The sequence below is a fragment of the Onychostruthus taczanowskii genome, unplaced genomic scaffold (genome assembly GCF_017590055.1).
Source record: "Onychostruthus taczanowskii isolate IOZ18803 unplaced genomic scaffold, ASM1759005v1 scaffold42, whole genome shotgun sequence".
NCBI classification, from domain to species: domain Eukaryota; kingdom Metazoa; phylum Chordata; class Aves; order Passeriformes; family Passeridae; genus Onychostruthus; species Onychostruthus taczanowskii.
In genome coordinates this window covers 3,597,215-3,623,252 of record NW_024501682.1, presented here as the reverse complement: position 1 = coordinate 3,623,252, position 26,038 = coordinate 3,597,215, and the positions used below count along the sequence as shown (strand labels likewise).

Here is a 26,038-nt window from a genome sequence, read left to right as displayed (position 1 = left end):
CTCTTAAAACCAGTTCTGGCAGCTGCCTGGCTTTGAGGAATAAGTGGTAATTGCCCAAACATAAACTAAGGAATTGCATGCATGCAAGCTGCTTTAAGGATGCATTAACTGGCAAGATCATAGGTGATGAAATTTCCTTTGCTTGATTAAAGTCAAACTTGTGCATTTTCTCTCTTCTGACATTTGATTTTCCTCTGTTTAGAGGTTTGATGAAGGGGTTACAAAAAGCACAAAGTCAGAACCTGGCTGTAGAAAGAGCTTGCTGCCAATGCTGCCTGGAGCTCTTCCACTGGCCAGCCTGAGAGTGGAGTGGTTGGTAGTGCTGTGGGTGGGTGGCTACAGCTGCACGCAGAAGACTCAACACTTCCATTCTAGACACATGACTGGCTGTGGTACAGCTGCTGTGGTGTGGAAAGTTAACAGCTTCCCTCAAATGGATGAATTTCAGGTCCTTGCTAATGCCATGGGTAGGTAAAAACAGCGTTTTGGTAAGACCATTTAAAATGCACTTATTGCCTTCCATGATTTTCAAGCTGCCTTGAGAATTGCTTATAATTTTGGAACCTGTTGGTGAGAAAAATCTCCCAGACAGATCTTGTGATATGCCACAGGTTCTTGGGCACAGTCCAGAAGTTCTCACAGTGTTGTCTGGGTTACTAATGGAAAACTGCTAATCATATTAGCCAAAATATGTTTATGTTCCCTGTACTGGGGACAATTGGAAAGAAGGTTAATGAATTTTTTTTCTGGAATCAGCTCAAGGATTTCTTCCACTTTGTGAGTATTCTTGATAACTGCATTCTGGTAACTAGATGTGCCGCTCACTAAACAGAATTTCTAAGCCTGCTTTGAAAGAGGAGCCTTTTGAGCTGAATGTTAGGATTTAAATGGGAGGCATTTATCCAAATGGCCTTTAAGCAGTAGAAAGCAGAATAGACAAGACCCATCCAGGCAGAAGAGAATATGAAAAAGATGCAATCCAGTCAAAAGCAGGAAAAAAATCACAGCAAAGCAGAGCTGCTCCTGTTGCAGAATGATTTTCTACAATTTTAAGTTTAGGTTTTCTAAAATTTTAGGTTTTCAGAAGATTGTGTGTGGAATCTATGTGATACTCTGTTACAAGGAATACATCTTGAGGCCTCAGTGGAGAGGTGTAAAGCAGTGGCAGCAGTTTGCAATGTTCTTTTCAAACACAGTGTAGGACTTTGTACTGAGACACTGTAAGGTGATGACATCTCTTCAGTTCCATTAGATAAGGCCTGTTGAGGACAGGGGGAAGGTCACACAGCTGTGTGTGTATTCTGGGAATGCTCTGACGTGGGCCCTGGCAAAGGAGGCAGTGGGTGCTGCCTGGAATGACCAGAACACTGTGCAGGGTGAAGTGCACCACATGTTACTGAAGAGTAGTGTAATCCATGAAAGAGAACATCACTGATAGACACCCTTAAGCTGTCTGTAATTATAGGATCATAAGTAGATAGAGTTCAAAAAGAAAAAAAAGACAGCATTCTCCTTAAAATGTTCAGTGTTGAACCTTCTGCTTAAGGGACCCTTGCTGACTGCATCATTTTATCCTTTCCAAGCTTTTAATGGTCAATACTTTTAATGCACCTGCATGGAGAAGGATTTATGTGGAGAGACAAATATGTAATGATGACCATTTAAATCTTGGAAAACTAAGTAAGTGGCAAATACCTTTGCTGTTTGGTGACTACTTGATGACTATGGTGTCCTCATATTTAAGAAGTTTCTTCCAGAGAGCAAAATGACACGTGGTAGAGATTATGAAACACTTACTGTGGCTAGAAGCTGTAATTTGGGGTTTTTTTTACATCTTCTGTAGTAATTCTAAGAAGGTAACAATTACATGTCAGTTGTAAGGATAAAAGAATTGAGGTCTAGGAGTGTAAATGAATTAATCTGGCCTTTCTGCTAGAATAAATTCAGGGCTGTTTCAGGAGCAGATTTGACTTATAGCCTGGTTGCATAATATTTTTATGCTAATAGGTATATTTTGTGTCTTTGTAATAGTATTTATGTTATGTGTGACATTCTACTTTTGCATCCTTAAAATATCTCCTATTGTTACGAAAACTTTTGGAAGACCTGATTGGAAAGTAATTAGGTCTTAAAATTGCATTTGTAGTACAGTCTCTTCCTGTTTTAATGATGACTCTTGAATAATGTTTAACTATTTTCCTTAGATACAGAGGAAGAGTTGGCTGAAAATATGACTTAAATATTTTTGTTCAGAAAACTCTTTGGTGATTACTTTTGGGCTCAGGGACCCGTCACTGAATTTGCTGACTTTTTTTTTTTCTCCTTTTCGTTGCGAGTGTAGGGAAGGCTGCTTGTTATCCACAGCCTACCTCCTAAACTTGGGAGTCTTGAAGCCAGAGTGAATACACTGGCTGCAGTTCTGTATGAAACTTCCCATGGTTATGAAGCCAAGTTTTCTGATAAAGGTGTAAATGTGTTGTTCCTGTTAGCTTAACAGGTGTGTGCCCTTTTGAAATAAGCAAAATAGCACCATCTACTATCATCTTCTGCTTTGAAAGCATTTCACTTTATTTCTGAGACAGATTGTGGTATTTTAGTCTAAAAAAAATTGCTTTGATTTTACTCCTGATTAATTATAGAAGTAAGTCTTAATTATCTTAATTGAAAAAGTAATTTTGCAAAATAGGCCAGTAAACTGTGCGAAATCAGCCTCTGCAGAAGTAAACAAAAATTGAAGGACTGATCATATTCTTTTGAATAAAGCTATTTTGTGCTTTCTCTAAACAAGCTGGAAGTGCAGAAGACTCAGTGCTTTGGAGCAAATGTACTCTGCTCCAAAGGAGCTTGACAGATTGTCAGGGAAGGCCAGGGGAAAAGAAATTGTACTGTTCACCCTACATTGGCTAGTTTGTACAGCTTGGCCAGGAAGAGTTGTAGGGGTTTGCTGTTTTGGTTTCTTGTTTGCTTTTTGTAGCTGGCATTCTACATTGCTAATTGTGGGCATGCTAATAATCAAGCAAAATGTTAAGCTCTTCAATCATATCTAGACTTGTGAAATATTATTTTAACAGATTTATTTAGAGATGTAATTGATGTTCTGTGATTGATGAAATTTGCAACAGCTGGCCTGTAGTCTCTATGGCATTTTGCTACTGTATTCAGCTCTTGTTACACTAAGGTTCAGATGTTTTATTTGAATAAATTTGCTCCATTTTTATTAGTTAAAAATACTGAAATGAAACTTGCACTTACAAGGTTGTAGCTTGTCCTTTATCTGTAAAAATGAAGTCTGGACACAAATTGTGCCCAGATGATAAATAACATGCAAATTGTGTGTTTCTGTTATTGCCCAAATAACACAGGAATTGTGTTATTTTGCTGACCAGTTGCTGGTATCTTTTATTAATACTGCTTCTTCTGTTTCACTGGTATTATGAAAGGATAAAGATGTCCCAGTCAGTTTCTTTTTGAAAAAACAATGGCTACCGAAGTAATTTTATATACAGGACAGGTACTATTAAAAAGTAATTTTTAAAGCTGGATTATACTGAAAAGTAGGCAAGCAACAGTAGAAATCTTGTTACTTCAAGAAGAATTGTTCATTGGTTAGCAATTGAGAAAAGGGAATAAAGTAAAGAAGAATACTGGAGGAATTTAGGGGAGTTGCATACAAATTAAAAGAAAATAATTTCATTTTAAATGGAGCTCACTTTCTCAGAGCATCCAGGTAGAGGTTAGTCATAGTTAGAAACTGGGATATGGAAGTTGGAGGTAGCTTTTTGATCCTTTGTCACCTGGCACAGGTGAAAGCTGGAACAAACAGTGTGCTGTTCTGACTGGGAGTGCACAAAAAGGCTTTGCTTATCCATAGCCTGTGACCGCCCCACTCCTCCTCAGATTGTTTGAGATGCCGGAGTCCAAATGGATATGGACCAGCATCTCTGATATTTTTGGGATCCTGCATGTTAACTTCCCACACAGTGCAGTTGAGTACTGCATGCTAGAAGTTCTGAAGGGAAGGACTTGGGAGAGTCCTGGGCAGGCACATCCATGCACACATGGAGTTCCTTATAAAGGCTGAGCTGGAATGCCCAGCAGATCCCAGAGGTATTTCACCAAGAATGAGATGATGATGCATTCCTGCAAGCAGATTTTTTGCACGCAGAATTTCATTTGTGTGTTTGTGGGTGGGAGTGAGGTAGTGGATATAAATACCTTTGCAAACTAACCTAAACCACCACCTTGTTTTCATGTAAGTCAGCACTCGAAATTTTTAATGACCAAGATAATTCCTACCTGTGACAGAGTCAAAGCGGCACCTTAGAATGAAAGTTGGTTTTATTATATTACTGATTTCCTGTGCCACAGCCTTACCACTGATTTGGTTACTTTAATTCCTGGTGTGTTGGTGGAGGGGAGGTGGGGGGAAGCAGTTGTGGGACACCATGGACTCTTACTTCAAAACCTGAGATGTGTAAAATTCAATGTCTTTTTTTTTTTTTTTTTTCCTATAATCAGTTCCAAATGAGCACTTACAAGGAGAACTCGGAACTGGCTTAGTTGAGCAAATTGATTTCTCATGCTTGAGAAAGTAAAGTTAAACATTCTTGGGAAGCCTAGAAATGTAAATTTGGAGAACTAGACTTTTTATAAAGGGCTTTTGATTTATTAGATTAAGAGCAAGACTGTTGAAACCACCTTGAGGAGCAGAATTATTTATGGCAGCTGTTACAGTACCAGTGTAATGCCACTTTCGCATGTTTTTAATTTGGTTCCTTCACATGGTCTGTACTGTGTTAATGATCACCTTGTCATGCTGCCAGTGGAAAACAGTTTTATAAATAATTCCCACTGGTAAGATGAAAGTGTTAACAGAAATACTTCAGTGAAGGTCTTGATTAACTTATACACTTGGCTTGATCACAGTGAGGCTTAGACTTACAATATCTTGTTACCAGAACTAGTAAAACCCATTCATTTTTTCATGTACTGTGTTAATTACCCTTTTACTTTCCCTGATGGGCAGACACACAGAGGCTGATTTCATGTTTGTGTTGAAGACCACAGTTACACTTTCAGACTTCTTGCTGTACTTAAAAGTTCCTACCCAAACAAACCTAACCTTCCCTAATTCCAGAATCCATGTATTATAATAGTAGACCTTCAAGACTATAGATTCTTGCATTTAGATGCTCTGTTTAACCTACCTTTACTATAAACAGCTGAAGAAAGATCTTTTAATTTTTTTGTATTTTCTCATACGTACTGAAAGCTTGCTGTCGTACATACATGCATTAAGAAGCACAACTAAAAACGGAATTTCCAGAATATCTTTCTTCTTTAATTCAGATTCCCCAAATGTAAATATTCCATCAATTGCCATTTTGCAATAGAGAATACTAACATACCACCTCTGAGAAACATCAGGAAAACAGGCATGTGCCACGTTCTCTGACGCTTAACAGCAATAGGATCATATAACCTGTGTTAATGAAGAAAATCTTTATTTTAGAAAAGATGTTTGCAATACTGATTTCCATCCCCTAAAGCAAACTCCTTGGGGGTTGGACTAGATGATCTCCAGAGGTCCCTTCCAGCCGTGAGGATTCTGTGAAAGCAATGTGTGTTGGGTAGATCAGTTTAATTAGGCAAGATCATACTCAGGTGGGCAGTAGTCTTTAAGGGTATATACCAAAATACAGATTATTTGATACTTTGGAGTCAGTGACCTCATGCTCCCCTAAAGCAAGGTAAGCACAGATCTTGGAGTTCAAATACAGTGGGTGTAGGGAGAAGCCTAGGGATAAAATGATCTCAAGGGTGAAGTAGTACTTACATACACACAAACTGAATTATTTTAGGCTGGTCTGTAGAACTCAATAGCGGTTTCATTTCATATTCATAGGAGTAGAGGCAATACAGGCAGCCTTTGTTTTTAAGCTGCCTTTTTTTGCAATGTGTTTTGGTTTTTAGCATGGTCATCTGTGTGTCGCTGTGAAAGGTTGTCACAGGGTAGAGGTAAATTCTCCAAGTTAGGGGTTTTACTTGGTTCTCACAATTTGTGATTAAGGCTCACCTAGTGCCATGGCAAGGTTAAGTAGAATGTGGCCTTTGCTGAAGGAAACTCATTTGAAATATACAGATGGAAAAATAAGATGTTAAAGACAGAAAAAGTCTATAGGTTAAAGATACATGTTTCAGTCACAATGTGGACTCTAACTTGAAATGGCATTACTAAGTTAAAAAAAAGGTAAAAAGTTCCTTGAGCAGTGAAGTGAAGGAAGCTTATGTTTGGTGGGTTTTTTAATGGATTTGTTTTGCAGGTAAGTGGATTTTCTCATGTCTGATGATTCAAGTTTCATCCTTTCAATAGGCATGACTGCAGTAGGGTCTCCTTTCTTTGCCCAGTTGGCTATTTCATATAAATAAAACTTAATGTTTCATATTCCTGTATCCTTTTTTGTCAAACTGGATTGAAACTGGCTCACAAGTTATAGTGGGAAACACATACACAGAAGTTTGCCTCCTGATTTCCTTATTTTGTTTAAAAATGGGGAAAAAATCCCTTTGATGTTGTTTATTCTTTCAGCTTGCCAGTCTGATTGAATAAAATATACTAGAGCTGTTATTTTTTTCTGTGCACTGAGTGCTTCCTTCCTCTCTACCTGCACTCATATTTCATTCTCCATGGTTCTTTCACTTTTTCAACATATCTTGAATTGACCTCTGTAAACTTACAGCATTCTGCTTTTCTGTCTCATTTGTCTCTTTGTAATTTGCTTTGTAAATTTTATTGTTTGAACTGAATATTTTTTAAGGAGCGTTGATGGGCTGTTGTTATTAGGGCTGCCTAACACTTCTCATTATAAAATTCTGGTTTTCAACTACTTGTGTCAATCCTTACTAGTTGGTACTGAGATTTTTCTATACTGTATTTTTTGCAAACTTTAATTATTTGGGTTTTCTTACCCGTAAACATGATTCTACATATGAAATTAGGAGGAAATACTATATGCAGGCTGTGAAAAAAATTGAAGGCCTTTTCTTTGAGTACTGTTACATATGTATGCTTTGGATATGCATTTTTGGTAAAATATGTACAAATTTGACTGAGAAATAGTACTATAAAATGCTATACTTTTCATACATACACACACACACACACACACACACACACACACACACACACACACAATAGAGATTGAAAGGAGCCTAAAAGATTTTTGTGTTCACAAAGCAGCTTAAATGTCTGCTCCTGAAATGCTTACCTGCATTCTGAGCAGGCTACTGAGGATGCTCAATGCCAGGAACACTGCCTCAGGATTGTGCAGCTGTGGCTATAGGTAGCTCTGGTCCAGACTGTGTTTAGATACTTGAAATGATGAAGGTATAGATTGCTTTTTCTTTTTGGACCTTGGAGAATTATACATATATGTTTTCATCTTCCTCCTCCAGCCTTTCCCACACCAAGAATATTTGGAAGATTGCAAGGTCAGGTATCCAAATGTTAGGAAATTCAACTACTACCTCAGCTGAAAATTGAATGTGATAAAGAGAGTAAGACCAGGATCACAAGAAGAGACATGCCAAAGCTATTTAATTTTGCCCTTGTGATTTTGCATTCTGTCCCTGCCTCTCCCAGAGAGCTGTTTTGTGCAGGTAAGCAAGTCATTCCGAGCAGAGTTTGGAAAGGAGGTCACCATGCGGAATGCTTACCTGGATACCTTGCAGGCATGATTTGCAGGAGTTCAGAGCACACACAGCTGAAGCCAGAGGGAAGTGCATTTTGAATATTAAAGCATTATGGGGTGCTGACTCCTCAGTGAAACAAGTCATAATGTCTCAGATCAGACATCTGAAACCAGTCAAGATTTTTTAATCTTCATGACTGTCTGCTCTTCCTGCAGAATAGATAGTGCCATTCCTTCTTTCCTTGCACATGGTTATAAGTGATTTATGAAGCATTCCATATCACGATGAATGACTGAGAGCCCCAGGTTACTTAGCCATTCTGTCTTCCATGCCTATTTAGAATATTTTGGAGTATTTTGAATAAGAAAGGTTCAAAGCCATGTATTAAGTGTGTAGAGAATAGAAAGAGAGATTTCTTCCCTGTGGTGGGGAAGTCCCTGGTGTTGCATAGTTCATGTCTGCATTACTATGTGAGACACAAATGCTTTCAATTTTTGTCTTGTGCAGGGAGCACTTCCATTTAGCACACTGGGGAGAGCGCTCAGCACTTAGTTCCTTCTCAGTTTAAGAGGCATAAACCAATTCCTCAAGGAACTTTGAAGGAAATGGAAGAGATAAATGTAAAATCTGTATTAGACAAATATGTTGGTATCTGTGTTGAAGATTTTCTGTTGAAGAACTCTGGTTACTGACTGAATATTACTTATCAGTCAAAGAATTTGTGTATATATTTACACTTTATGCAAAACTAAGCAGCTCCTGCTCCTTACGTAAATTTACTTGGTCAAAGTCCTTGAAGTAACTCATACTGACCATGGTACTATTTACTAATCCACCTGAGCATGCCAAGGCCTCTGGAATGCCACATCTGCTGAAGATGCAGATGAAGTTGCAGGGAGCCACCCCACAATATCTGAGATGGAGATACACTACCCAAGTCCCTTGGAGCTTGCTAGAGAATGGCCTGATGACAGCTAGAAGTTTCCTAGCAAATCTTGAGCCGGCTGTTAACACATTCAGACTACAGCTGTATGGAAATGCCGGAGCCTGAGGTATTTCAGTCAGAGAGATACAAGTCATGCGACTTCCAGAGAGGTGTAGACCTGCCCATGTAAGTAGAAGTGTCCTGGGTCACTGAAGGTGCAAAATCCAGAAGTCACCTAGGTGGCAAGAACTGTGTGAAGTAAAAAGGGTGTGGACCACTCCTTAGGATCTCTTTAATGTGAACATAATTCAAAAGAATTAAGAAAGATAGAGTCCTGATTCCAGAAATGCTTCAGTCATAATAGGATGGTTAGGATCAGTAGGTCTTTAATGTGAATCAAAACTTGTGGTAGTAGAGTGAGGAATATGTGTGTGTAATCTCATTTCAGAGAGTATTTCTGAAAGAAAGGGCAAAAACCAATTTGCTTTCAGGTGAAGTCGTTGGTGCATCATCTTCCTATTGAAAAGAGCCCGTGGTTCTCTCATGGAGTGAAAATGCTCTTGAAAAACTCTTTGGAGATAGATATTTTCCATTCAGGATTGTGACTTGGGGCTGTTTACCTGTTACGCACCTGCAGGGGAACTGCCCCTAAGTTCTCCTTAGATCACTGCCCCTAAATGACCTGTAATCACCGAGTTGTTGAATAGGATAAACAGCACCTGCCTGTCTGTGTGACTGCAGCTCAATAGCCTAGCTGACTTTTTTTGTTGGAATGTCAGAAAAATTAAAACGGATCCCACTATACTGCATTGAAAGCAATTTGCAAGTAGGCATTGCTAGGCGTTTTGATTTCGACAGAAAAAAAGCAATAAAATTCTCTTAGTCATTTGTACTTAGCACCTGCAGTGTGAATGTTTTGTGGTCCTGGTAGCTTCTCACATTTCGGACTGTTTGCAAATTCAGTTGTATTTTCATAGCATTGTGCATCTCTGTCCATATATCAGCAAAAAGATAAAAATAATGTGAGCTGTTCTTCACATGCATTTCATCCCATAGATGACATCTCAGTAAGAGCGGACAATCCGGACTGTATTAGAAGCTTTTCATGTAAGTGTGGCTGGGCTTTTTTTTCATCAGGCATTCATATAGTGAATGGTTTCTGTGGGCTTTTGCTCCTTAAGTGTATTCTCTTACATGGTGAGGGGAAGGGGTTTAGGAAATTGGCCAGTAAAGAAGCTGAGACTGTAGTATGAATGTTTTTTACATTATTATACAAAAGATTAATGGCACTTTCTGCAAGAGCAATTTTATGGCCACTTCTTTTTGAATGCCACCCTCTTGAACAAGTAATATGAAACAAAGATAAAAATTAAATATAAACCATCCTAAAAACAGTGTCCCCCCATAACATTTTATAGAAGGTATCCAAAGTGATGCAAAGACTGAGTTACTGAGGTTTCTGAGTTGTTTTTTTTTGCTATTCTGCTCAAAAATACCTTCCTTCAGTAAGTCCCACATACACTTTGAACCAGATATGTTATAGTAAGTTATTAAGTGCCTTTGCTCAGATGTGCTCAGTAGCCATGGTTTGCAGGAGTTTGTAACTGTGCCTTCTTCCACCCTTTAGAGAGAACTGCTGGGAGAAGGATGAGAAATACTAATGTCAACTAACATATAGGAGAAAGCGTAGAACCAAGATCAAAACATGTTGTAACCTAAGAGACCTTGAAAATCAGAACATTTTTCAGTAATCTGAAATTACTCTAAATTCCAGTAATTCAAAAATGCAGAGTTTCCTTAGTAGTTGTCATCAGTTAAGTCAAGCTTGCATCTAGAATGGGAGTTAGCACCAAAAAAGTTTAGTGTTGTATCACTACTTGTGTAGAAATAAATAGCATTTTTATACTTGTTTTTGTGTCTTGCAAAAAATTCACCAAGATACGCTAAATAATTCACATGAATTGGCTTAATTAAAGAAGGAGGAGAGAGAACTTTTGCACTGAGACTTGTAATTGTCTTAGCAAGATTTACTGGTGTGTCTGGAACTCATTAAAATCAGTGGGTTTTGCAGGAGGAACTTTATATTACATCTTTTTTAAGAATTATATATAAAATGTATAAGTACTGTGATTTTTTACTTTGTATTCCCAAATTTATGTCAACACCTTAAAAGTTGTTGTCAGCCCACTTATACAACATTAGATCATCATATGGATGAAGGAGCTGTTTGCTTTCTAGAATACAATGCCACTAATTAAAGTTGAAAGTGAATGGACTGAATTAGAATCAGCTCATCCATCAAAGACTGCCTACTGATTATTTACTGACAGTGCTTCATTTAGCTCTATTAATTACTCAGTGGCACTGTTATGTAAAGGTCATGCTTGAAAAATTAGGAAAGAATACATGAAAAATTATTTTATGCGCTCAGTGCTGGAGTCTGGAAGTGGTAAATGTTAAACAGAGTGTTCATGTGAATAATCTATTAAATGTGCTTTTTCTTATCAGTGTTTTAATTGTGAATGAGTAAACAGGACAGCAGCTTACAGATCTTGATAGGCTCTTCATGCAGGCTGTGATGGTCATGGCTGTGGCTCCATAGCAATAAAAGGAAAGTTTGCCTTTCTTTGGCAAAGAAAACAGCTTGCTTTTAAAATAGCTTGCTTTTAATTTTTTTTTTTGTTCAGCCCAAATTATATGAATAATTATAATAATTATAAGTTTTTTTGTACTCATTACCCCTTCTTTCCTTATTCCTTTATCCTTTAAATTATAAGCTTCTTAGCATCATTCCCCAGATGTCACTCCAAAATTTCATCTATGATACAGAAGTAAATGTGTCTCCTGTGTTCCTACAGCAGACCTGTAACATGCAGCTCTTTCACATTCAGTAACCTTCATCAGTGCTAAGCAAAAATTTCTGTATAGTTGGTACAAGCCAGTAACAAGAGTCTTCAGTTATACGTTTAATTCTAGTCATTAATACTAGTCTGGAAACCCTATTTACCTTAATTTTTTTCCAGTAAGTACATAATTTGAGTTTAAAAAACAGTATATTCTCATTGGCAGTGTTTTAAAAATTAGCTGAGTAATATTTTTACCTTATAAAAAGGAAAAGCATGAGTTTAGTGAGTTCAGGCAATGAGATACTGTCTTTTTGCTGTTTAAATTAGAACATGGCTTGGAGGGGGGGAGGCTCTGCAAAAGTGGTAATGTAAGAAGTAAAGTCCAAAGGCTCATTTCCTCTGACAGATCTGTGAGCTGTGGTTGTTTTGTAATAAAACCCTTCGTGTACAGGAGCATGGCTTACATGGGAAAATCTTATGTATACATACATATATATTTAAATAGGAAAAATAACGTAGGTACTGAGCTGAAAAATACTGTTCAGTTCACATTCCAGAAAAGGGCTTGAAAAGATGATGAATATGTTTGTGCTCTTTTGCACAAGAAGGGACTTTAATTTTCTGTTCACTCCTGAGCTGTAAGTTTCCATGCTAATCAGACATGTTATTAACTCAGATCTGTTTATAATCAAAGCTGAGAGCAGCATCACCGCCGCTCTACTCAGGGACTGCAACTATTAAGAAATTAGTTTTGATTAGTTTGTTTTGTAATGGTGTTGTGTTTTGACATCGTGTTGCGTGATGTCAGGAAGGGCCTCTTTTTAAAGCCATCCTGAAAAAGCACAGCTATAAAACAGACTCAGGCATGGTAATGGAAAACATATGAAGCAGTTGTACGTCATCTAGGGAATGGTATTTCTCGAGAGGATAGAAATGATCTAATTGCCTTTGATTTTATGAAACACTATGAAAAGGAATCTGCTTATATATTAGATTTTACATAAATGGTCATTTTAAAAAGTGGAAAGTTTGATGTTTGTAACTTAAATTGACACAGTGCAATTGCAAGAGCCATCTGCCAACCATCCAGATGCAACAGTTACCATTTCTGCATTTTCTTTCTCTCTTTTTTTTTTTTTTTGGGTTTCTTGGTTGGTTTTTTTTAGGGCTTTTTTCTTTTGTTTTGCTTCTCAGCTGTCTTCTTTTAATCCTAGTGCCCAGAAGGGCGATATTGTGAGACTGGGTGGGTATGAACACCCCTTTAGTTACTTTTATTCTGCCCTGCTGTTTTATCAGTAGCAGCATTGCATGTTCAGTGACACCTATGCATTGTCTTGCTGTGGAGTTGCACAATTCCTGCCTGCCTCAAAGGAGAATGTGTTTCAACATAGGAAATGCATTTTCTAGCCTCACTTTATTTGCCAGCTCTTTTAACTCTTGGGTTGGGCCAATGGGATTTTTTTCATTCTTAAATTTGAAGGCTTTTTAAATTTTATGAATCTAGGCATACATAAACACAGCATTTAAAAAAAATATATGTGCAGCACTGCCTCACTCAGCTCTGTTATATTTCATATGCTGAGAATAGAATAAGCTTGATTATTACTGAACACTAAAAGGAAGACAATCTTTATACAACAAAGAAGTGATTAGTGATTAGGTGAAATGTTCCATTTGCAAATCTAATATTACAGGTATTAGTGACCGTGATGCTGAATCTGCTATCACTTGGATGAGAACCTGATATCTTGCTTGATACTCATCATCTTTTACAGTGATGTATCAGAAAACATGAGATAAATCCTCAGTTTTGCCAAGCAATCATTCAATGATCTTTGTTGCTTTAAAGGTCCATGCCTTTGTCAACTTCCCTCTGAAGTAAGAATACTACCTCATTTTACCAGGGTGTTATGAGGTACCATAATGATAGTGATATACTAATATTTATAACTTTATAGGCAGCACTTTGTACAAGAAAGTAAAAAATATTTTACCAGTTCAGATGGTAATGGTCTACCTAAAATACTTTATGTAATCTCAGTTGAAGAACTTACCCTATATATTTTCCTTGAAAACATCACTACTGTTGGTACACTGTTCTTTGTGAGATTTTATCTCTGAGCTGTTATACAAAGCTTCCTTGCAGATTCGCTTCTCTTTCTGTTTGTTCTGAACCCAGTATATGTTTACAAAAATTGGATTGCTCTTTGATTTAGAAGAACTTCAGTTCAATTTGCAGTATAAAAATTACAAAATGCTTTGTTAGGCAAAAAATATGTTCTACTTTTATCTTTTGCCTATATTTTATCATGGTTGTCCATAAAATATGTGTATATGCTCTTAATACATCCTTTCAGTTCCCCATAATATCACAGAGGCTCTAACAGAGAACAATTGTATAGTTGGAGGACACGTAATAGGCTACTAGAAGAAATATTTACATCTGGCATGATCAAAGCTTTTGGACTATATGAATGTGTATGTGGGAGGTCTAATTTTTATGTGGGCGGATTCACAAAGACCAAAACACTGCAGTACTTAACCTCTTTCCCTTTATGAAAATTCAATTCCTCCAAATGAAAAAAGTATGTAGTACCTGATTCTTATCTTTATTTTTCATTTCGATGAGTAGTATTAACTATTCTGCTTGTAATTACTTGTTTTAAGTCATAGAGAATTTTTTTGGTATTTCAACCCCTGTAGTGGCTTATTTAGTAAGATGCTTATCTTGCTCATGATGTTTTTGCATGTTGGAACATATACATATTTTCAAATTTAAAGAAACTCATATTTTTAACACAATATTGATAGTCTGTAGAACATCTGTGGAAGGAGCTCTGCTGTATTTTCAGTTTAGAGCACTAGTTACATCTTCAGGTTTGGTTTTTGCAGGTTTAGTTCTTCTGGCAGTAATCAGCTGTGAGCCCTGGCTATTTGAATTTTTTTTATTCAGTTACTTCAAATAGTTATATTACGAAAGGCTATTAACACTTAGTCATTTAAATAACCTCAGCGTTGTGTTTGCAAGGCTCTGATGGGGACATTTGGGATGATAGCTGACCTGGGCTAGCAGCTCGCTGAACGGGGAGGTCTCGCTCTCCCTTTGGCTTCTTTCCTTCCTCCTGCTGTCCTGTGATCTTCCCTTCCCCGGCCCCCAGCTACACCAGTTCTGACTGCAGGGTAGCCAGCTCAGCTTGCCAGCCAAGCAGAAGAGCCCACACGCCAAGAGCTGTGTGCCAAATGCCTTTTGTGCTGTTCTGAGCCTTAATTTACCAGGTGATCAGCAGAGTACCTGAGCTGGCTCCCAGGTAAGCATCAGGGGCCTTGGGGGCTGTGGTGAAAGGGGAGCCACCTGCCCTTTTTGCCCCTGGTGAACTTGCCTCTTGCTCAGAGCACTCTCTGAAGTCACAGCATGAGTCACAAACACAGCATCATGTGTAATATGTGGCTTCTTGAAAATCAGCCCTGCCTTTGCAGGCAGATGATGATGTGAGGAGCACTTCTTGTAAACAGTGAAGACTGTACATTTCTTTTGAGAAGACACACATCTTTTGTGGGTATCTTCAAAGATTCTATGCATGCTTACAGCATCCCTGGCAGTTACTTTTAGAGCTGGGGGTCATCAAAGCAATAAAACATCTACCCCCTGTGAAAGTGTTTTTTACCTATTAAATCACGGGTGCCTATGCTGTTACACTTCGCTTGCTGTTACCCATTTGCATTACTTCAGCACTCCAGGCTTAGGAGAGTTGATACACTTCTTTTGGATATGTGCTATATCTCTTCATTATCCTTGTAGCATTGACAGTTCACAAATCTAATCCTGAACTATTCTAGCATCAAATTTGTATAAACTGGTATCAAAGTCAGTTAATATCAGGGTGTTCTGTAAGTAACAGCAGCTGAGGGAGCATTTCAGAAATCATGGAGCTATTCCTGATACGCTGCAGAGTGGGATAGAATGAGCGGGTGGAAGTGAAAATTCTTCATCTGGTATGTTGTTGAGTCTCTGTGAACACCTGAAGTACCAAGATGCTGCTATGCCAGCTTCTCTAACACAAAGCCCTTGCAAAGTAGGTAGACTCTTAGCAGGATTTTGGAACCCTAAGTTGTAGTGTTATCAAAGTGATGTTGCTTTGTTTTCTCTAGTCTCAACACTAGAACTCAAACACAAGTTTTGTTGATCAGTTAAATGGCATTTGCAGTTCACAGAAAGGTGGTCAGTGTGTTCAGGATCTTCATGTTTTCCCTGGGTGCTACACATCCTTTGCATGTTTTCCCTGTATTTTTTTATCTTTTTCAGTTTGAAGGAAAAAAACAGCAACAAAAAAAGACGTGTTTTTTCCTTTGTTACAACTTACAGGATTGTCTACTAGACTGCTATACTCTGTGACCACAAAACTGCCTTTTCTTCTGTGTCATGCTGTTGAAAAACTGCTAGCATGCAAGTTTAGTCTAAGCAGAACATCAGCATTACTTGTTTTGCTACCTCTTGGTAGTTTTCACCGTGGTCATGAAATACGCAGTTAGAGGCTCCAATCTATTTCTTGGTGCATTTCTCAGCAGTTCAGTGTTCTCATTCACAAAGAGAGCATCACTGTATGTATTTATACTTAAGGAGACTAAATGTTAAAAAGGCCCCAGAACTGGCAGTGCTATCTATAATTGGTCCTCCAAAGCAACAGCTAACTCAGCAATGGGAAGTATCATGTTTGGTTTCTAGCTCCCAGCATCACCTAATTTGCTAAATATTCAAATACAAATAAAGTGTCATAAGGAAGAGGCCTTATATAAATACTTAAAATCATACGCATTCGGGAATCATCATAAAACTAAAAAATATCAGCAGAATTCAAAAGAGCTGAGTTTAAAATATTGCATTTTGTAAGCATTCATAACCAGGATGTGTGTTTCAGGCCCAGAACACCACACTCCATTTTAATCTCTGTTTTTTCAGCTCTGAAGATTGCCAGTATTGCTGAGGTCCCTATGGCACTTGAATGAAACCGTTTCCTATCTAAGCCTAAGCAAGCCAAAACAAAGAAGACAACCATTGTGTCCATTATTTAGAGTATAAGAGTGGTACCAAATGGAGCACAGCAACAGGGAAAGCAAGGGTTAAAAAAAAAAAAAACCAAAAAAAAAATCCCCCAAAAAACCCAAGCAAACAAACACACCCCCCACAGCAGAAAAAAAAAAAAAACCAAACACCAAAAAACAACAACAAAAACCCAAATAAAAATCCCCAAGAAATTCCTGCAAAGGAGTGTCAGCAAAAACAAAAACAATATCTAAAAACCCCAATACCTAAAACAAATGGGATGGAAATGTTGCACTACACCCCTTCTCAAGCACTCCCTCAGAAAAAACTCTGGGCTGTCCTGATAATGTGACAATTCCTGACATGAAGAAAACAGATTTGAACATTTGATTTTGCTGTCTACCAGAGACAAACTGTGTATGTAGCATTATTAGTGTCACTAAGAGATTGACTGCCTGCCTTCCTGTTGCTTGTTCAAGGAGATTTCCATTTACCCTCATCTAACTCCAAGATAAAGAAGGGACCATCTGTTCTTTCTCCTTCACTCCCTTCCTTATTATGGTCCTTTGTCCTCATCATCTCAAATACTAATTCATTCTCCCCGATGTCCTCAGTACATTGCCTGGTCTGTCAAGTGCATGTACTCATCTTTCCATCGGTCTGTTATGCCCTTAGATGTTTCCTTACTCTTTGGCATGTGTATTTGCCTAATCCTGGTGTTTTAATGTGAGTTTCTCTGCTGTGCCAATGTACCCCAGAAAACCTGCAGCTGGCCTGAGGCCTCGGGAGGGGTTACAGCACGGGGGTCCATGCTCTAGCTCTGAATGTGGGTTGTGAGGGAGAAGTCTTGGCTGCACCACTGTGCCTCTTCCTTGTAGATGGTTGTTCTCTTTCAGGAGAAATGCTTAAGTACAGTCACACACAAAAAGTAAGGTGTGCCTTCCATATCTGTATGGATTCTTACCAAATTCGGACTCTGCTGTGTTGTCTGCTCCCAAATTACTACCTTCAAGAATGGCATGTCCTTATGTACCACTACTTAGACTGTTCAGTGAACATTTTTCAGTTTGCTGGTGACTATGGACATGGATTAATTTTGCCAAAATCCTTTTTGCAGTAATAGGGATTTTAAAGAGGCTTGTCCACTAGCTCTCCTCTTCTGGTCTTTTTCCTGCAGCCCTTTTAAAAAGAAAACAAAAAATTGCATTAAAGTTACAAGTGGAGAAACTCATACCTGTGGACACACAGGACTTGTGGTATTTTTATATTCTCTGTTATCAAAGGCCGCCCTAGGACCCAGAGAGTTAAATCAGCATCTCCCCACATGAGAGCAGTGAGGAAGTTCAGGGAACAAATACAGTGTGGATGATAGCTTTGTGTACAGCACTGGCATGATGCCAAAACCTGTATAAATATAGCTCTGTGACGGGATCGTAAACAGTGTCTGCCTTTCCCTTCTCAAACATCTTTTCTAAGCCTGTCTTCGTGCCCGATCTCTCTTACATGTGTGTGTGTGTATGTATATCTTATATATAAAGAGATTACACACCAAATAATTACTCATTTTATATCCCAGCCCTTTAAAAACATATCATGTGTTGTAGGTTTTGAGTTCCAGTGAAAATGTTACATGAGATCTAAGGCATAGCTGTTGTTTGGCAGAATTAGTCACCATGTAATAGTGACAGGACTGTGTGGAGATGTTTTTAAGAGACATACCTGTATATTTAAACCCAGATTAATAAATATCACTACATAGGCAGGAGACAAAAAAAATTAAGCATCAGCATTTTCAGTGGCTTCCTGTATTATTCTGGAATTGAGAGAAGGCCCCAAGTGGCACAGAAGTAAACATCCATCTAACTTATTTGCAGTACAATTTATTATTCTACATGTGTTTGTGTAAGTTTGGCATCTGTTTTCAAGAAATCATTTTTGTGCTGATTTTATTTGAAAATGTTTTCAGTCTTGCTCTATATTCTTACACATATTTTCTTTCAACAGAGTTTGCATTTAGGATAGTGAATGCTCCAATGGCCCTGGATTTAGCCTTTGGCATAGTGTGTGAGCTGCTGCAGCAGTGGGGGGAGATCCATGCCGGTGTCCCAATCCTGCTGGAGTGGCTTTTGGGAGACAGCGACCTGCAAAGAAATGGGGAGACTTCTGCCCTGGTACGTTTAACAACCCGTTGCTGTAGCGTGTTAGAAGCACTATAGTTCTAGAGTCTTGTGGTAGGAATAAATGAAATGTCTCATCTGATGAAAGCCGATAAGTGCTACTGCAGTACTAACTGATTTACAGTCTTTTAAAAAATTCACATGGATATTATTTAGAATTGAAAGAGTTTTATGTCTGTTTCCTGGTAATACCACCATAAAATTAAAGAGATCAATAAGCAAACATTGAAATAAATCAAGAGTTACTTCACCAGGCATTGTTGACTGAAACATTTTGAGGCTGTAATGTAATTACATTCAGTATTATTGCAGATGATGGCTTCCCTTGAATTTAAACTGCTGTTGGGGGTGCCAGGCACATCTGGGCGTTCAAGACCAGTGTTCTACCAATGCTGGCTTTCCCAGAGATAGCATTTAAATATTTGGTAACTTCATGCCATCATCCATCTGACTGGTTGTGCATAACACATGAAACAGTCTTGCTTACATCAGTCATTGATTTCAGGATTGTTTCTGTAAAGCTTTGCTACACTGGTTCTGTGAAAGCTGTTACTGTATAAATATACTGTGTTCTTTTTGTCTTTAGAAGACTGTAAAAGTCAATGCTGGAAGGTAAACCGGAAGGAACAGGAGCAGCTACATCTTTGAGAAATTTGTTGGCAATTAATATGACCCATGAAATAGATCATCAATCTTTTCTTAAGTCTGTAGTTCAGGTGTGCATTTCCGATGTTTCACTGACCGATGCAATTTTCATTTAATCCAGTCAAAAAGCTCCATGATACAGCAAATTACCATACTGCTTACAGAGGTCTTTGTGAAATATAATACTGTTTCACAGGGGAAGGCAAGCACATGTGAAGGATTAGGGCTGCTATTTACTTCCACTATTTCCCAAGACTTGTGCCATAACTGCCTGATCTTTGAAGGTAAAATTTCTTTGGCAAAGTAGGAACCTTTTTACTGTGTTTTCCCAAACCTTTGAGAAAAGGCATAGGAATGTTTACCTTGTTTTTAATATAAAAAGCTGTTCTGTGACAGCCTCGGTCATCATTGCTATATATCTCTTTTTTCATATATTTTATGATTTTCTCATTGTTATCAAACCACAAGTAATTTTCTAATCACTGTTGGTTTTCTTTTTGTTAAGGAAGAAGATGATTCCCTGTTTGATAAAGGGGAAGTGAATTTTTGGGCAGAGAAGCTGACTCATGTGAGACAACTGAGTAAGCACCTTTTACATCTTGTATCAGTGACTCACCTCACCTTACCAGATCATGGGGAACTTAATCATCTATCAAGAATAGCACTGGACCAAGCCCACCGCATTGAACAGCTTCTTGGAGCTCTACCTCAGCTTCCAGAGTTTTCCAGAACTCCAGAATTCACAAGATTGGCTATTCAAAAGGAGAGAATATCAGTCTGTCTTAAAATATTAAATCTGCTGAAGCCTGATGACACTTGCAAAAATGAAATTCTGGAAAAGTAAATGACTAAAACTTCATCCTCAGGGAGCTGCACACATTACTGGATGGGCAGGGAGACTGTATTCTGGTAATGTTCAAGGAATCAGGGATTGCTGTGATGACTTCAGGAAACCTGCAGTACCTTCAGTATTCAGGCTAGAACTACATTTTTTTGTATTGATTAATTGTGCATTGATATATTTTTTATGGGACATGCAGTGGAAGACTTTTCCTTTTAAACGCATTTGCTAATTTCATTCAGATGAGCATTGTTTATTACAGCTACTGTAGGAAGTAAAGCAGCTAAACTTAATATTTTCCATTCATCCAGGTGCAGGCCACCTGTAGTTCTGTTATGTTTTGTTCCACGTTTTTACCTCCTGTATCTTAATACCAAGAAAAAGGGGGGGGTTTTGTCTCATTTCAAGATTTAGCATGTAACTTATGAAATAAATATGCTTTTTAAAAAACCTTTAAACGTTTCTAATAGAAAAACCGTGACTTTTTTGTTAATGGGAATTTTTAGAGTATATTTTAAATTTTACTGCATTTTGCTCTGGAGGAAGACAAGGATTTTCACTTTGGTAGTAACCCTGTTTTGCACATTGAAACAGCATTAGTTAGATTTCTGCACGCCTCTTTTCTCCTTTAAATGAAGTAACTACTTTCATAAAATGGCTCTAAAATGAAGACTTGCTGTGTTCAAAACGAAGCAGCTGTTCCATTGCAAACGGAACAGTTTCATCTTTACTTCCACCACCTTGCCCTGCAAGCAGGCCTGGCAAGCGAGGTCCTGCCGAGGAGCGTCAGGGCCCTCGGGAGGTACCAGAGGTGTTTGTGCACTGCAGCCCTCGCTTCTGCGAGATGCTCTCACCAGGTGGGGCAGCTCTAGGGACTATTCTGACTGCTCCAGGGTCTTGCTGAGTCTAAAATACAAAAAAGCTCGTTGCGCATTGAATGTTTTTTTTCCTGCGAACTGGAATTGGGTTTCCATATAAAAATGAGACATTAAAAATAAATGGTGATGTGGAAAGGTTGTGTTACCTTCCCATAGCCGAGGGCTGCGACTGGACGTGTGGCTGCGGGGTGGCTGGGCCCGCCACAACACGGATGTGCGGCCCTGTACGCCTTCATTTCTGTGTCCTTGGAAGAAGAACATGTCCGATGAACGCCTGGTTGCTTTCAGCCTCTTCACCTGATGGCGTCAGAGCGCAGTTTAGCCCCCAATCCCGGTGCCGCCCGGGTGCCGCCCGAGCGCTCGTCCCGCGGCCGGGCGCGGCTCGGCGGGTGCGCTGCGCGGCCGCCAGGTGGCGCCACAGCACCGCCGCGCACGGGCCGGGCCCGCGCTCCCGCCGGAACGGGATCGGGATCGGGATCGGGATCGGGATCGGGATCGGGATCGGGATCGGGATCAGCCAGGGCAGGGTAAGGCTTGGGCTGGCGCTTCTCGCAGTGCTGGGCGCTGCGGTGCCCCACAGCCGATCGCTGCTCTCTTGAGTTTAAATACTCTGCTGTAAATAGAGCTAAGCTGCTGAGTTGGGTCCAGTGGACATCAACGCTGCACAAAGTCACCACTTAAAAAAACCCAACAAACAGAACTTAGGAATAAAAGTTTAGTATTTGCTCTGGTTCCAGGATTCAGGGTTACTTATATAAGAAGTAATTTTATGGCAAAACTTGAGGCTTCAACAGGCAAAAGAGAAATGTTGGAATCCGAAATGATGTTTCACAGAATGCTTGCTGTCCAGCTCAACAAGCCATGCTGTGAGTTAGGCTGAAAATTAATTTGCATGCATCTGGTTTGAGCTCCTGGGGAAAGAATAGCCCAGATTGTGTCTGGAAGCCACTCTTAAAAAAATAGTCAAGACCTGTACAATTAATTAGCAGCTGCTGATTCTGCCACATCTTTCCATCATTTCTGAACTAGTGTGGCAACAGCTTCTATAGCAGGAGACAAAAAGAACTTTTTTATGTATCAAAAGTTCTGAGACCTTGCTCATGTCAGTGGGTAGCATAAGACTGTGTAGCAACATTGGCTTCTTTTATAATTGGGTAGAATTTAAAAGGCATATGCATATACATTTGATACTGGCAAGTCGATACATGCAGACAGGTGACTGCAGACAGTAATAGACCCACAGTGACCATAAAACTTGGTGAAGCCTTGAGGACTTGGTTAATCAGTTACCAAAGAGCTCGAAAACCCGGTCTTCCTTATTGTGGTTTTAAGATGCAACTGGAACCTCTGTCATCCTGCTTGAGTTTATAAGAGAGCAACCAAGAACTGTATCGGTGCACATACATTTCACCACACCGTGCTGATGATGGGTTACTGTGTAACTAGTAAATGAAGAACCTTTAGACCCTAAGGAGCGATTGCAGGAGAATGTTAGCAAAACCTGATGCCGGAGCACTTATCGGCCGTGTGTTTGATCAAAGTCAGTTTATCAAAGTATTCCTCCCAACGGCGTTGACACATTGATCCGTGCATGATTGTCACAGTAAACTGTTCCCTTGGTTGTCTGGCGGGCAGGATCAGCTCCGAGGTGATGTTTCCATCGCAGAGTTGTGTGGGAGGAGGAAGAGTTTGAACTCGGGTCAGTGCGGAGGCGACTCCGACCGGCCCCGGAGAAGGTTATGGGAAGCGATACGCGCTACGGCTGCAGCCCCGCGTTCCGGCGGCTCCCCGTGTGCGGGGCAGCGCCTGTCGTCGGGACGGGAGCTGCGGCCCCCGGCAGGGCGGGAGGAGGGGAAGGAGCAGGAACGTGGGATGTGTCCCGGCACCGCGGGGCGCAGGAGCCGGCGGCCGCTGGGGGGCGGCACGTCCCCGCCGGCCGCGCGGGCAGCGGGAGGGGCCGGGAGCGGGGCCGGGAGCGGGGCCCGGAGCCTGCCCGGCCGAGCCCGGCAGCGCTCGCCGAGCGGCGGACGGGCCCCAGGGGACTGCCGAGACGCGGGAGGGAGCGACGTTTGGGCTTTCCGCCGCCCAGCCCCTCGTCTTTCCCGGGAGATTTCGATCTCCGTTTCCGGGCTCGTCCGGCCGTGGGTGACGGCTCACGGGCGGTGCCAGGGTCCGGGCAGGGTCCCGCCCGCAGCCTCCCTCCCGCAGCGGCGGGAGGGGGAGGGCGATGGGGAGGAAGTAAAGGAGGGCGTGAGCCGCTGGGCAGCGGGGGGCGAGCGGCTCTGGTGACACCCCCGCCCCCCAGCCCGAGGTTCCTTTCCTTTGCAAATGTGTTTGCACAGCGCCGCGCTCCTGCTGACGTGGTCGGGTTTGCTCCCTTGGAGCGCGCGGGACTGCCATCCCGGCTCGGAAGCTAAAGAGGATCAAACGCCTCTGCTGGCTTTAGCAGCCATAAAACTTTACACGTCCGTCCGCCTCTGTTCTCCTTCCCATTTGTCCCGGGGCCGAGCAAACGCGGGAGGGGATGGGGGTGCAGAGGAGCCGCCGCCGCCGTTCCCACGTCGTGTTTGCGCGGCCTTATCGGCGCGGGGGGGGGGGGGGGGGGGGGGGGGGGGGGGGGGGGGGGAGTGTTTTGCACGGCGGCTCCCGGCCCGCCTTGGCCGGCGGCCGGCCCGGTCCCGGGAGGGCGCCTCGCCGCGGGGACCGGCCGCTGCCTTCGCCAGCGTCCGGCGGTGGGAGGGAGGGCACCTGAGGCGGCGGCCGGGGGACTCGATGGGTCTCACTTGGCGGAGATGAGGAAGGAAGGGGCCGAACGTGGAAGAGAAACGTAGGAGGGGTGCGGGGCGGCGGAAGGAAATGCAGACAGGGTTAGGTGCGGGTAGGTTATCAGTCAGGCCAGTGCGAGGATAATGCCACCTCGCCTCCGCGCCTGGTCGCCAACCTCTCCCAAACTTCAGAAAGAAAGTAAGCGCCAAACCCGAGGTCCCCGAAAAGAGGGAAGCGGCGGGGCGCGCAGCCCGTGCCCGGCCCCGTCCCTCCAGCCGCACCGGGGCAGCGCGGTCCCGACCTTTGTTTCAAGCAATTACGTGGCAAAAGTTTATTTTCGGCGGGCGAGAGGAAGAAGTGTCCCTGGCGCTGCCGCGCCTCTCGCGCGGCCCCGCGCGTCCTCCACTCGGCAGCAGCCGCCCCCCGGCCGGGGACGGGCAGCGGCAACGCGGAGGCGTCGGGGAGAAGAGGGGCGCTCTACAGGGGCCGAGCCCGTAGGGCGCCGTGAGCGCTGCCTCGGCTGGTTCCCCGCTCCCCCCGCCTCGTCCCGCCCGCGCTGCGGGCGCACTGCAGCACAGGCGCTCCCCACGAACCTGCCCCACCGCCGCTGCCAGCGCCCTCTGTAAGACTCGGGGCGGCCCGACCGGCGGGCTGGAGCGGGGCGGGCCCGGCGGGCAGCGCGGGGCGGGCGGAGCGGAGCACCGCCTCCGCGACAGCGGCGGCCGCGTTTATATGGGAGCGGCGCGGGGAGCCGCCGAGTTCCCGCAGTTCGCCCGCTGCTGTGCAGCCGCCGTCGCCGCCTCGGCCCGGCACCCGCCGTCCCGCCGGGAAGGAGTCGGGACCGTTTCGGATCTCAAGCAGACGGCCCTCTCCTATTTAGTCGTGGCTTTTCCAAACCCTCCGAGGAGAGCGGGATCTTTCGGTCCTTCCTGTATATCCGACCATTACAGGATCTAGAAATGTCGACGACACTTTTATCTGCCTTCTACGACATTGACTTCTTGTGCAAGGTAGGGAAGAGCGCGTTTGGCTGGGCGGGACGCGGTCTGCCGCTGCCGCCATGTGCAGCGCTCCGGGCAGCTGGGGCAGCGTGGCGGGACGGGAGGCCCGTACCGGGCCGGGCTCTGCGGGCGGGTCACGGTCTGACAGCCGGCCGGGGACAGCAGCTGACGCAAGGCTGCGAGCCCCGGAATGCCGCCTCATGGTCTCCCGGCGGCCGCGTTCGGGGCGGGCTGGTCCTGCAGCCGCGCGGGAGCCGGGCCGCCCTGCAGCCCCTGCCCGCATGTTGCGCTGCTAGGAGGAACTTTTTCAAAAGTTGCAAATGCAGCAGAGCTGGCGCGGGGGTTTCTCCCCGGCGCTGTCCTGCCCCGCCGGCGCTACCGGCAGACCCGCTTTGGGGGCGGTCGGGCGGCGCGACCCCCGCCTCGACTCCCGCGGCGGTGGGGAGCCGTGGCCGTGGGCAGGCGGTCACCCGCAACACCCTCTCTCTCTCCCGCTGTCTCCCCCACCCCCTCCCCTCTCCCCGCCCCGGCAGACGGAGAAGTCCCTGACCAACCTCAGCAGCATGCTGGACAAGAAAGCCGTGGGGACCCCGGTGACCCCTCCCAGCTCCAGCTTCGCGCCGGGCTTCCTGCGGCGGCACTCGACCAGCAACCTGACGGCGCTGGCCGGCGGCTCCAAGTTCCCCAGCCCTACCGGCTCCAGCTCTTCTTCCACATCCTCCTCCTCTTCGTCGTCGTCGTCCTCCTCCTCGTTCGGCAATCTGAAGGAGACAGGCTCCGGCGGAGGCGGCGGCAGCAGCAGCCCCACGGCCCTGCTCAACAAGGAGAACAAGTTCCGGGACCGCTCCTTCAGCGAGAACGGCGAGCGTAGCCAGCACCTCATGCAGCAGCTTCAGCAGCAGCAGCAGGCGGCCGGTAAGGGGAGCGGCTCCGGCGGCGGCGGCGGGGCCCCCATCAACTCGACGCGCTACAAGACGGAGCTGTGCCGCCCCTTCGAGGAGAGCGGTGCCTGCAAGTACGGCGAGAAGTGCCAGTTCGCTCACGGCTTCCACGAGCTGCGCAGCCTCACCCGCCACCCCAAGTACAAGACCGAGCTCTGCCGCACCTTCCACACCATCGGCTTCTGCCCCTACGGCCCGCGCTGCCACTTCATCCACAACGCCGACGAGCGCCGCCCGGCGCCCGGCGGGGGCACGGCCGCCCCCCCGCCCGCCGCCGCGGCCGGG

At 43.2% G+C, this 26,038-nt stretch overlaps 2 protein-coding genes across 2 annotated transcripts in view; both read left to right on the top strand.

Moving 5' to 3' along the window:
- THADA (THADA armadillo repeat containing) overlaps nt 1–23,517 on the top strand; it is a 154,502-nt gene extending 130,985 nt beyond the window's left edge. The window contains exons 37-38 of the mRNA XM_041413628.1: nt 18,509–18,675; nt 19,832–23,517. Of these exons, the coding sequence (XP_041269562.1) occupies nt 18,509–18,675; nt 19,832–20,170 (506 nt within the window). The 3' untranslated portion in view covers nt 20,171–23,517. The remainder of the gene's footprint in view (nt 1–18,508; nt 18,676–19,831) is intronic.
- A 1,062-nt stretch (nt 23,518–24,579) lies between these two features.
- ZFP36L2 (ZFP36 ring finger protein like 2) overlaps nt 24,580–26,038 on the top strand; it is a 2,686-nt gene continuing 1,227 nt past the window's right edge. The window contains exons 1-2 of the mRNA XM_041413529.1: nt 24,580–24,821; nt 25,346–26,038. The exon at nt 25,346–26,038 is cut by the window's right edge and continues 1,227 nt beyond it. Of these exons, the coding sequence (XP_041269463.1) occupies nt 24,771–24,821; nt 25,346–26,038 (744 nt within the window). The 5' untranslated portion in view covers nt 24,580–24,770. The remainder of the gene's footprint in view (nt 24,822–25,345) is intronic.